Raw genomic sequence first — 12,622 nt, 5'->3', positions numbered from 1 at the left:
GAAACAAATAGTTCCCGAGCCTGGCATTGTCAGGGGCCAGCGTCAGGACCAGCCCAAGAAGGCAGACAAGGAACATTACTGTTCCTGACTTGGCTCTGCACACCGTTACTCAACAGAAACTGATGCGTAAGCAGGATCCTAGAGGATGCAAGAGGAGTATAAACAATCACTGGGTGCGGACCTGTGGTTGCCTATAGAAGCTTTGCCAGGCCCAAGATTATAGTCGTACATTCTTATTTAATTTCCAGACATTTTGCAGGATTTGGGCGATGACAAAAGCAAGCTAAAACAAAACTAAAGTCTGGGATTTAGAAAAGCATTGGCCTCTGACCTCAAACTGGAGCCTCTAATCAAAGTCCTAACACTTGCTCAGGTCAGTGAGCATCCTTGCTTTGCGATATGGAAATGACCTATTTGCCTATAAACATCTGTCAGCACCTGCACCAAATTGAAACTTGGCAGACAAAATGAGGAAGGGGTAATACTTCTTAAAACTCTATTTTTATGGTTTGAAGCTTTTTACTCTTTGAAGGACTAGAACAGGAGAGAGAGAGAGAGAACTCACAGGAGGTGATGAAAGGAGAAAAGAATGAAACAGATGGCAAAATCTCCCAATTGTTATTAATTGCCATCGTTGTTTCGCTGAGGAAGATGCAAAGACATTACCCATGACGAAAGAAGTGACAGCCCTGAGGTTTTAAGAAAGGACAGAATGAGAATGGAGCATTTGAAGTGGGTGCGACATCGCAAGAATCTAGATTCAAATGAGAATCTATACTTAAAAACCTGAATCGCTAGATTAATTGTATTGTGTACTTTCACATGAAAAAGCAGCTCTGGGTTTTGTGTACATGCAAGTAAAACTGTTTACGGGATCAGCTTTGATCTTGGTCTTTAAGCTCAATATTAATTATATTTTATTGAGATGGCTTAACTGTCCCTGTTAAGCCTGCCTACATATCTGGTTCCTTGTTGATGCCTCCAATTCCACCATTAGAGTTCCACTTCTTTGAATTAGATGGTAAATTGATTACTTATCACATGTTAATTCCAGTCAACTGATAGCAGCTGTCTGAATCACTGTGTTGAAAGGATATTGAGGTAGGAAAGGACTCCCACAACTGATTAGCAAGATGAGCAAGAGAGGAAAGAGTGACAGTGGTCTGTGGGTTAAGGGAATGTGTGTTGCAGTACCCATACCTCTGGGAAGGGCAATTTATTAAGCTTTTCTATCACTGGCATCTCAGCAAGAATTCATCTCAGATCATTTCCAATGCTGGTTTCAATAGGTATAGCACACATAGAAGCAAAATTCAGGATATATGGTTCAAGCAAGGCCTTTCTTTTCCGGTTTTGTGAATTAAGTACATGCAAGCTCTTACAAAGATATAAAAATAACATTTAAGTAAGCATGTAATGAACCACAACATATTGAAATTTATGGGAAATATTATAGGAAAGGTGAAAAAAATCCAAGGCATATGGTCCCCACGGATGAGTCCAAAGCACAGGAAAATCAGGTCTGGGTGGGAACCCTGGGCTTTCAGGGGCCATCAGAGGACCCTGCTTTCTGAAGTCATGGTGGTTTTCTAAGCCGGTAGAAAGAATCATGTAAAGGGAAGTGAAATGTCACCAACACACTTTGCTTATTCCACAATTTTGCTTTTTAAAGAAACTTCTCCTGATGGGCTCTGCTCTGGGGGTTTCCTGGGGAGAATTTCAAAATTCTAGACAGAATGTTGGGGCAATTATTAAGAACCTACAATGTCATCCTGGTTTCCCCATGAGTTACCAACCCTACAGTGATGTCTTCTCTGTTTCAACAAGGCCCACGCATATTAAGGTTCTCTATACTGGGGCCGGATCAACCTTTCAAAAAATTTTTTTGAACTATTTACAAAGTTTGGTTTGAGATCCAATAAAATTCTTATAGCAAATCTACAACAAGAATGTCTAATAGAGTACTTTAAGCACTGAGTTGTAAGGAAAGACATTTAAGTAAATCTAAACTCTTCAGTAATAAAGGAAAAGCTCTTGCAAAAGGTCCCCAGCCTTCTAAAAACCACTCCTCACCCCAGTTCTCTCCATGCTTCTAAGACTTTTTGCCTGGAATGCTTTTTCTCCTTTTGGTACATATCTCTTTTATATTAATTAACATATTTTACTGTTATCTGTATTTCTCCTTTGTCTCTCTGTTAAACTGGCAGAGTCCCAAAAGCAGAGAATGTGAAAGTTTTATTCTGTCCACAAATACTACTTCATGAACAAAGAGGAAGTGCTGGTCACAATGCTAGGCACCAGTGATACAACAGAAAACGAGGCAGATAAGACCCCTGACTGCACAGAGCCTATATCCTGAGGGATCTTTCTAACCCCAGTGACTAGCACATGGTAGGCGTGCAGTCAAGACTGCAAGAATAAATGAAGCTCCTGCCAGGAATTTGAAATTTAGTCGCTATGATTAACACAGCAACAAAGGTGAATGGCAATTAAAAAAAAAACAAAAAAAAACAGAAATAGAAAATCTCAAGTCATTTGCATTGTGGTTATATCCCAAGTCATTTCTGCTATCACTAACAGCTATTATTGAAAGTAACTGTCCAAACAGCAGGAAACCACATTCCTAGAACCCAAGATTTCGTAAAACATATTCAATGTGAAATAATGCTAATTTCAATTAAAGAAATGATTACCTAAAATATTAACTAAGATCCTTATAAATGTAAGGCATGACTATGACTTCTTACAATACTCCTTGAATTCACCATGTCTAGAACATGGACATGAAGGTCAAAGAAGGCTTTGTAGTCAGGAAAACACTAAGCAGTAATCGTTTTTTTCAATTTTAGAATCTTTTACTAATAAAATGTAGTAAATTAATCTTAGTGAATTTTCCCATACCTTAGTAAACCCAAACATGCTTCTGTACAAACACAAAATCCCCATACTCACCAAAACAAAATGAAAAATCTGGGTATTTTTAACATATGGGGAAAATGACAATAAAGCAGTGCTTCCGCAATTTTTTCCCATAGAACAATGGTCCAATGAGTTGTTCCTTGAAAAGAGCATAGAGTCTGGGAAACACATCACACATAAGGCCCAACTGGAGGTTTACAAAGCACACTATCATATTAATGTCTCTGAAAAGCTCTGCAGGAAAGAAATATGTTGAATTTCATTTATCATCATTTCCCATGCTTATTTCAACCACTGATTTCTTCTTTTAAGGAATAGCTATTCAGTTAATTTAGGAAAATCTGATTTAAAGTTCAATTTACAATACCCTTCACTTATACTTAGTGGTGATTTAGCAAACCAAGACACTCTCAAGGCAAACCAAGACAATAGTGTTAAGCAATAAAACTATTTTTCCTATGAAAGTATCTGTAAATAAAACTTGCTGCACAAACAATAATCTTGGTAACATTCTGCATTATGTTTCTAAATGAAGTCACCCCCTAACCACTAGATGGCAATATAATTCCACTTATGTTACAACCATACCATGCCAGTATATTAATAGTTCAAAGGGTAATTGAGTGTTCTAAGAATGTATATGCGCGTTTATTCATCTTTAGTCACTTTTTCAAACACTTCCTAGGAAATTTTAAGTTCTGAGAGCTCTGATGGATGCTGAAAATAAGAAGAGGAATAAGACAGCTGTCAAAAACTATAATTCCTGGATTCCTGGGAAACGAAGATGCCCCATCAATTTACCAACCACTTTTTTTGGAAAAAAAAATAAAAGAAAGAAAGAAGATGCTCCATCAATTTACCAACCTTTTTTTTTGGGAAAAAAAATGAAAGAAAGAAAGGAAGAAACATGGCTACATTAGGCATATTGATTGCATGACACATTCTTACCTTTTTATCTTAAACATTTTATTAATTTTTCACAGTTAAGCCATTTATTATGCAACAAATTTTTTAATCTTTTTTACTCTTTTTTTAATACATAAAAAAATTTTAAGTATACATCACAGAAGTGAGAAAATGTGATGTATGGAAAGCACTGTGATAGACAAGTACCTAAGAAATTATCACAGTCTGAACTAAGTGGCACAAAGCTCACAGGTTGGGTGACTCTGAAGTCAATTTTGACTCAGGGAGGACATGCCAGTCCTCAGTCCCAGGGAGCATTCTGAGCCTTGAAATTAAGGAGAGATGAAGGTGAAGACCCAGCCTGTCTCTGACTTTTAGGCCACAGACCCTAGAGCTTTAGTGTCAGGAAAGAGCTTGAAAGTCAATAAGTACATCATCCTCTTCTAAGAAACTGATGCACAGAGATCTTGGGGGACTTCCCAAGTGAAAAGAGGTTAGCTGAGACACAGCTAGACCTTGAATCCCAGTCTTCTGATGCCCAGCTGATGTTCTTTCCAACACTGCATCATCAATTTTGGAATTTAGGAAAGATCCTCGCCTAAACTCTTTCCACCTTCTTTTTCCCTGCTGGTTCCCAGCTGGCTGCCCATCCTTAGACAAGAGGTGATGTGTGACTGTCTCCTACAGGATTCCCCGAAGCAACACTCTGAGGCAGAGATTTGCACACAGGAGGTTTGTTGGAGGGCGCACTCAGGACGAGCACTTCGTAGGGACTAAGCGAGGCAGGACTGGGCAGAAGAGAAGTTGAAGCCTCAGATGATCCCACTCAGTGCTCTGGAGCTGAATGGTCCTTCACAGTTGTTCTAGATCCAGGCAAGAGGGCAGGACCTTCAGATTTTCCACACTGACCACTCACTGGATACAGGGGGCATAACCATACGCAAGGCAGCTAAAAGCAAAAAAAAACAGTAAGCTAACATCAGGGTGTTGGCAGGGTTCCACTCCTTTCTGGAGACTTTAGAGGAGAATCTGTGCCTGTGCTTTTTCCAGCTTCTAGAGGCTGATCATATTCCTTGCTCATGGCCCCCTTTCTCCATCTTTACATGCAAGCCATTTCGTATAACTCTAACCTTTCTTCCGTCCTCACACCTCTCTCTTTCTGACCTCAACAGGGAAGTGTTCTCTCCTTTTGAGGACTATGTGATTAGACAGGGCCCACCTGCATGATCCAGGCTCATCTTTCCATTGTAGATCCTTACCTTACTCACATGTAGTACAAAGTCCTTTTTGTCATGTAAGGTCACAGGTTCCAGGGATTAGGAAGTAGACATCTTGCGGGGGGAGGGGGCATAATTCTGCCTACCACAATCTGGATTATATATTTTTTGCAAGAATAATTTATATGTTCATATCAGCATTATTCATAATAGCCAAAAAGTGGAAATAATCCAAATGTCCAGCAATTGATGTATATATGTGTGTGTATGTGTATATATATATATATATATATATATATATATAGTATAGGCAAATCTATAGAAACATAAGTAGGTTAGTAGTTTCCAAGGGCTGAGGAGGGGGGATGGTCAGTGACTTCTGGGTGATAAAAATGTTCCCAAATGAGATTGTGGTGATGGTTACACAACTATGTGAATATACAAAAATCACTGAATTGCACAGTTTAGAGGGGGAGATTTTATGGTATGTGAATACTATCTGAAGAAAGTTGGTTAAAACTGCCTTACAGGGAACTCCCTGGTGGTCCAGTGGTTGGGACTCCTCACTTTCACTGACGAGGACCCAGGTTCAATCCCTGGTCGGGGAACTAAGATCTTGCAAGCCACACAGTGTGGCCAAAAAAACCAAAAAAAAGCCTTACAGGTGATGTTGCATCCTTCATTTTATAGCACACCAGGAGGCACCTTATATCTGGTTGTCCTTATTAGTGAGTAATGCTAAGATTGAACTCTGGGTTAAGGTGATGACAACTGATGTAAATTATATTTTTAACAAGTGCTTCAGAAAAGTTATCTACCTTACAAGGATAATGCTGCTTTACAAGGATGCTATGAGAATGAAATCAGAATGTGACATGATTAGTAAATCATAAATATGGTGGGTAAAAAAAATGCCCCCCCCCCCCCCAAGAAAGATGTCCACATCCTAACCCCTGGAACCTGTGAATATGTTACCTTACATGGCAAAAGGTACCTTGCAGATGTGATTAAGTTTAAGTATCTAGAGATGGGGAGATTACTCTGGATTATCTGGGTGAGCTCAACCTAATTACATGAGTCCTTAAACACAGAGAACCCTTCCCTAAGATCAGAGACAGATATGACACTGCTGGCTTTGAAGATGAAAGAAGGGGGCCACGAACCAAGGAATGTGTTGGCCTCTAGAAGCTGGAAAAGAAACGGAAAGAGATTCTCCTTTACAGTCTACAGAAAGAATACAGCCATACAGACACCATGATATTAGCCCCATAAGACCTGTATTGGACTTCTACAGAACTGTGAGCTAACAGTATTGTTTAAGCCACTACATCTACGGTAATTTGTTCTAGTAGCAATAGAAAACCCATACGATAAAGCACACAGAACTCTAATAAGAAGATGACATCGCAAGTGAAATAGTTCAATATGGTAAAACCCAAATTTCCCCAACCCATGGATAAAAGCACAGTTACATTAAAAATGTGAACAAAGGGCTTCCCTGGTGGCACGGTGGCTAAGAATCTGCCTGCCAATGCAGAAGACACGGGTTCGAGCCCTGCTCCGGGAAGATCCCACATGCCGCAGGGCAACTAAGCCCATGCGCCACAACTACTGAGCCTGCGCTCTAGAGCCTGCGCGCCTCAACTACTGAAGCCCGCACACCTAGAGCCCATGCCCTGCAACAAGAGAAGCCACCACAATGAGAAGTCCACGCACCGCAGCAAAGAGGAGACCCTGCTCGCCGCTACTAGAGAAAGCCCGCGCAGAGCAACAAAGACCCAACGCAGACAAAAATAAATTTAAAAAAAAAATCAGTATGGAGTTTCCTTAAAAAACTAAAAATAGAACTACCATATGACCCAGCAATCCCATTACTGGGCATATACCCTGAGAAAACCATAATTCAAATAAAGTCATGTACCACAATGTTCATTGCAGCACTATTTACAATAGCCAGATCATAGAAGCAACCTAAGTGTCTATCAACAGATGAATGGATAAAGAATGTGTGGCACATATATACAATGGAATACTACTCAGCCATAAAAAGAAACGAAACTGAGTTATTTGTACTGAGGTGGATGGACCTAGAGTCTGTCATACAGAGTGAAGTAAGTCAGAAAGAGAAAAACAAATACTGTATGCTAACGCACATATATGGAATCTAAAAAAAAAAAGTGAACCTAGTTGCAAGGCAGGATTAAAGATGCAGACATAGAGAATGGACTTGAGGACACCAGGTGTGAGGGGGAAGCTGGGGCAAAGTGAGAGTAGCATCAACATATATACACTACCACATGTAAAACAGATGCCTAGTGGGAAGCAGCCGCATAGCACAGGGAGATCAGCTCGGCGCTTATGTGACCACCTAGAGGGGTGGGATAGGGAGGGTGAGAGGGAGCAAGAGGCAGGAGATATGGGGACACATGTATGCATATGGCTGATTCACTTTGGTGTACAACAGAAACACAGTATCGTGAAGCAATTATACTCCAATAAAGATCTATTAAAAAAAAACACGAATACAGTCTCTTGAAAAACTTTCAACACAAAATGCCCCTCTGCCCTTCACTCCCTCTCCTCACTGTCCCTACGGTCGCTTAAGAGCAAAGAAAAGGAGACAGGGTGGAGATTCACTGACTGACACAGCGACGCAGGGAGAGGTGACCGCAAGCTAGGAATCCAGCAGAGGGCGCCCATCTGCTGGGCCTCCCCGGACCTCGACCCTCGCGGGAGACTGGGCCCCGCTGCCCAGGCGGGCGTTTTTAAAATGGAAACAAGCCCGGCCCCGCCCCCTGCCCTGAGAACGCCGGGAAAATGGCGCCGCGCCTTGGGGCTTCCTAGCAGGCCACGCAAAGGTTCTCGCAGGTAGAGTCTGCAGGCTTCCCCTACCTGCTTCTCATCTGGCTTCCTCCCTGCCCACCCTGTCTCCAACTAACTTGGTGGGAGCCTCACAACGCAGTGTCGGACACGCGCTTGACCTCTGCCGGCTTCTTCATGTGCCCGCATCTCCATCCGCTCAGCCCCCGGAAGTGACGATGTCCGCCGGGTCCTGCTGATGTCCCGTCGGGCCTCGCGGTGGCGCGGAAAGATGGCGACGGCGGGAGCCGTGGAACGGAGCTTCGTGGAGCTCAGCGGAGCTGAGCGCGAAAGGCCGAGGCACTTTCGGGAGTTCACAGTCTGCTGCATTGGTACGGCAGAATCCCAGTAGGGCGCGATCCGATCCTTCGCTTCTGGCTTCTCCCCTGGATCCCTAAATCTCTGACCTCCCGTTCATCCTTCTGAGCCCACATGCCTATAGCCCCGGAATCAGAGCTTCTTTAGTGTCCTACTTGTGCGTCTTTGCTTCCCCTTCTTTTTGTATGGATTGTCAGTCCGTCACCCTCTGCTTTCTCAGCACCCTCAGTGCGTGTCATTCCCAAAGAACCACCTGTGCAGGCTGACCACTTTCATTTTGCAGGAACTGCAAATGTCGTGGCCGGAGCCGTGAAATACGGTGAGAGCGCGGGAGGCTTCTGTTATGTGGAAAGTGGCAAGTTGTTCTCCGTCACCAGAAACAGGTTCATTCATTGGTAAGTGCTGTGTTTGTCAAACCCCCTGGAAGGTCGGGTTGTTCGGCGGCTGAATTTTCGCGGCTGTTCTTAAGGTGTCATTCATTCTCCGAAGTGGTTATCGACAGGAAAAGAGAAAGACTGTTTTCTATTCATATGTGAATCAGTGGAAAATTAAGGAGACCCAGAGTTCTAGAAGAGGTACCCTCCCAGGCAGCACTAAAAGCAGAAGAAGTGTAGCTTAGGGGTTAAAGTCCAAAAGACCAGTTTTAAACATGAACCCGTTATGTTTTTATAGTGCTTTACAGCTTCCTTCATTCTACAAATATGTTTGAGCCTTTATAGTCAGGCACTGCTAGGTGTGCTGGGGGTGAAGTGAGGAACAAAAACAATCACCATTTTCATCATGCAAGATGTAACAGTGTAAGAATAGATGTGGACCCACCTTTCATGGGGCAGTTTTGAGAAGGGGGAAGACATTATATAGCTAATGACCACATTTATAAATACAAATTTTTCATACTTGCCTAAAAGGAAAAGTATAGGGGCTTTGAGGGGCTAATGGGAGTACCAAATATTATTGGTGGTGCTGGGAAGGCCTAAAGCAAGTCACATTTAAACTGAGATCTGAAGGATGAAACGTTAGCCAGGCAAGGGGTTGAGGGAGAGAGCAGTTCAGCAAGTGGGATCACCGTGCAGAAAATCCATGAGGTGGAAAGAACGTGACAGGTTTGAGGAACTGACTGAAGGTCTGTGTGGCTTAGGTGCAAATGGGCAAAATGGAAAATGATGTGACAGATGCTAAGACTAAGGAGGTAGGCAGGACTCAGATCAGGAAGGACCCTAAGGTCCTTTTTAAGGATTTTGGATTTTATCCTTAGTACATTGAGCAATCATTGATGGGTTTTAAAGGATTACTAAAATGATCAAAATCACATTTTAAAATAATCAGTCTACTTTGTGGAAAGTAGATTTGGGTTGGATGGGTACAATACAAAAGAACAACTTGCTTATATGATGGACCAGGTAAGATGTTAGTGACTCAATTGTGGGAGTGGCTAGGAAAAGAGAAATACATGGATTCAAGATACACTTAGAAGTTAACTTCATTTGGACCTGGAGATAGATTAAATATGGGGTGAGTGAGGGGTAGTAAGGGAAAAGGAGGGAGCAAGGACAAGCTCCTATTTTCTAGTGTGACTAACCAAATATTGGGTAGAGGGTTTGCCATCTAATGAGATACAGAAGATGGGTTTTGGAGAGATGTAAATAATTCTTTTAGAGGTACTATTGAAGTATCTGTGTAGTAGCTCTTTGGCAATGTCAAGTAGGCATTGAAATTTATAGGCTCAGAAGGAAGACCTGTGTTAAAGATGCATATCTCATTTATATAAGAAATATTTATGACGGAATTCCCTGGCGGTCCAGTGGCTAGGACTCGGCACTTTCACTGCTGTGGGCCCAGGTTCAATCCCTAGTCAGGGAACTAAGATGCCACAAGCTGCTCAGCGTGGCCAAAAAAAAAAAAAGAAATATTTTTGAGTGCCTAATATGTTCCAGTCAATGTTTAGGGACTGAGGACATAGCAGGGAGCAAAGCAGGCAGTCCCTGCTCTTGTGGAGGGAGCAGATCAACAACAATAACCAAAAATACCAAGTAAATATAATTCACCAGGTAATAATTAGAAGAGAACAGGGAAGAGGGAAGGGGAATTATTATTTTTAATATTTCACACAAGGTAGTCCGGCAAGACCCAGTGATAAGTTGGCACTTGAGCAGAGGAAGTAAGGATATCTGAGGGATGAGATTTCAGGTAGAGTCTTCCAAGAAAAAGGAACAAAAAATGCAAAAACCCTGAGCCAGGAGCTTGTGTGTTGTTTTCAAAGAATGGCAAAGGGCTAGGAGTCTGCAGCTGAGTGCACAAAGGATAGAGGAATAAGGTAGCCAAGAGCCAGATTAAGGCTTTGTCGGTTATTTTAAGGCTTTGACTCTTACTCTGAGTGAGATCAGAGGTTTTTAAGTGAAGAAATGGCATGGTCTAAGTCGTGTTTTTAAAAGGTTGCTTGGCTGCTGTGTTGAGAACCAAGTGTAATAGGAAAGGGTGGGAGCAGGGAGACCAGTTAGAGGTTGGTGCCACAATCCAGACAAAAAATGGTGGTGGCTTAGACTGGGGTTGGTATTGTTAGAGGCAGTGAGAAATGTTCTGATTGTGGATATGGTTTTTTTTTTTGCGGGGGGGTGCTGTGTTGGGTCTTCGTTGCTGTGCGCGGGCTTTCTCTAGTTGTAGCAAGCAGGGGCTACTCTTCGTTGCAGCGTGCGGGCTTCTCGTTGCAGTGGTTTCTCTTGTTGCAGAGCACGGGCTCTAGGTGTGCGGGCTTAGTTGCTCCGCGGCGTGTGGGATCTTCCCAGACCAGGGCTCGAACCCATGTCCCCTGCATTGGCAGACGGATTCTTAACCACTGTGCCACCAGGGAGGTCCCTGTGGATATGTTTTAAAAGTGATTTTATTAGAATTTACTATTAGATCAGATGTAGGGTATATAGAAAGAGGAGATTCAAGGGTGACCCCCAGATTTTTGGCTTGAACAACTAGAAGTTATAGAGATGTCATTAATGAGTTGGAAAAGTGCAGGTGAAGCAGGTGTTTTTGTTTCTTTGTCTTTCAGGTTTGCTGTGTCCTGGAATTCTGTTTTGGACAGGTTTAGTTTGAGATCCCTGTTAGATATACAAGTAGAAGTGTTGAGGCCGTAGTCAGGAGGTCAGTGGAGAGTTTGGGCTGAATGAGATACAGATTTAGGAATTGTAGGCATTCAATGGCATTTAAAGCTGTTATATCAAAGGACATCATCTAGAGAATGGATTCGGGTAGTGTGGTAGATGAGGTGATGGCAAGTTAGGGCATTCCCAGAATAGTGCTTTCTATGGTTCCAAAGCTACCACATGGCAGAGTTGTGCCTCAAGAAGAGTCTTCCCTGCATCCTAGTAGGAGGAAGCGATAGAAGGGGAAATACCCACGTTTATAAGGTCACTGTGGTCTGACCCTGTAGTAACATACGTAGAGGCCACATTGCACTGTAAGTAATGAGGGTGTGTGGTGTGAATTTTCATTATAGTGGAGTTTAATTGCTTTGAATGTTGTTTTTTAAAAATGGACTATGAAGTTTGGAAATGCCTCCATTTAACAGAGAATCATATAATAAGATTTGAATTTTATACAGTGCTGTGTTTTGTAGACTATATAATGTGGTGGTTTGGAATGTCAAAATTGGTCTGAGTTTGTTTATCCAAAATTTTCAAATTGGGAGAGTTCACCTGGAAATTATTGCCATACATTTCAATGCAACAATCAGAAAGAAAAGCATAAACTTTTTTTTTTAACAAATGTCTCTTCACTTTAATAGGAAGACCTCTGGAGATACATTGGAGCTGGTGGAAGAGTCACTGGACATAAATCTGTTAAATAATGCAGTTCGCCTCAAATTCCAAAATTGCATCCTCTTACCCGGAGGGGTTCATGTCTCTGAGACTCCGAATCATGTGATAATCTTGATATTAACCAATCAAACAGTGCACAGGTTACTTTTACCACACCCTTCCCGGATGTATAGGAGTGTAAGTTGGTTAAGTATAATATCCTTTAATTCCCAAAGTTACTCTGACTGTCATAAATTTAGTAATAGAGCAATGTCCTTTGGAATTGAAGAATATTTGGATTCTTTGCTGGCCCTAACCAAGCATACTATCATAGTTACTATTTAAAGTTATCACACACATTTTAAGCTGCAAAAATAGTTTCATTAAAAAGAGTAGCTTTGGGGACTTCCCTGGCAGTCCAGTGGTTAAGATTCCGTGCTTCCACTTCAGGGGGCACGGGTTCCATCCCTGGTCTGGGAACTAAGATCCTGCATGCCATGTGGTGCAGCCAAAAAAAAAAAAAAAAAAAATAGCTTTCTGGGAATTCCCTGGTGGTCCAGTGGTTAGGACTCCACACTTCCATTGCCGAGGGTGCAGGTTCGATCCCTGGTTGGG

General features: G+C 42.1%; 1 protein-coding gene across 3 annotated transcripts in view; it reads left to right on the top strand.

Moving 5' to 3' along the window:
• Positions 1-8,111: 8,111 nt before the first annotated feature.
• The window catches only part of NUP160 (nucleoporin 160), a gene marked incomplete at its 5' end in the record, with an annotated part of 54,598 nt that continues 50,087 nt past the window's right edge, over positions 8,112-12,622 (top strand). For 2 of the 3 annotated variants that reach the window (XM_082659745.1, XM_082659748.1), the window contains 3 exons: positions 8,134-8,233; positions 8,503-8,614; positions 11,995-12,205. In XM_082659745.1, coding sequence (XP_082515871.1) covers positions 8,134-8,233; positions 8,503-8,614; positions 11,995-12,205 — 423 coding nt within the window. Of the gene's footprint in view, positions 8,234-8,502; positions 8,615-11,994; positions 12,206-12,622 lie in introns of all 3 variants that reach the window. The other variant, XM_082659746.1, reaches the window with a different exon arrangement.

Source organism: Grampus griseus (genome assembly GCF_964374135.1).
Source record: "Grampus griseus genome assembly, chromosome: 8".
NCBI lineage: Eukaryota > Metazoa > Chordata > Mammalia > Artiodactyla > Delphinidae > Grampus > Grampus griseus.
The sequence above is the reverse complement of the archived record's forward strand: the minus strand, read 5'-3'. Positions and strand labels throughout refer to the sequence as shown.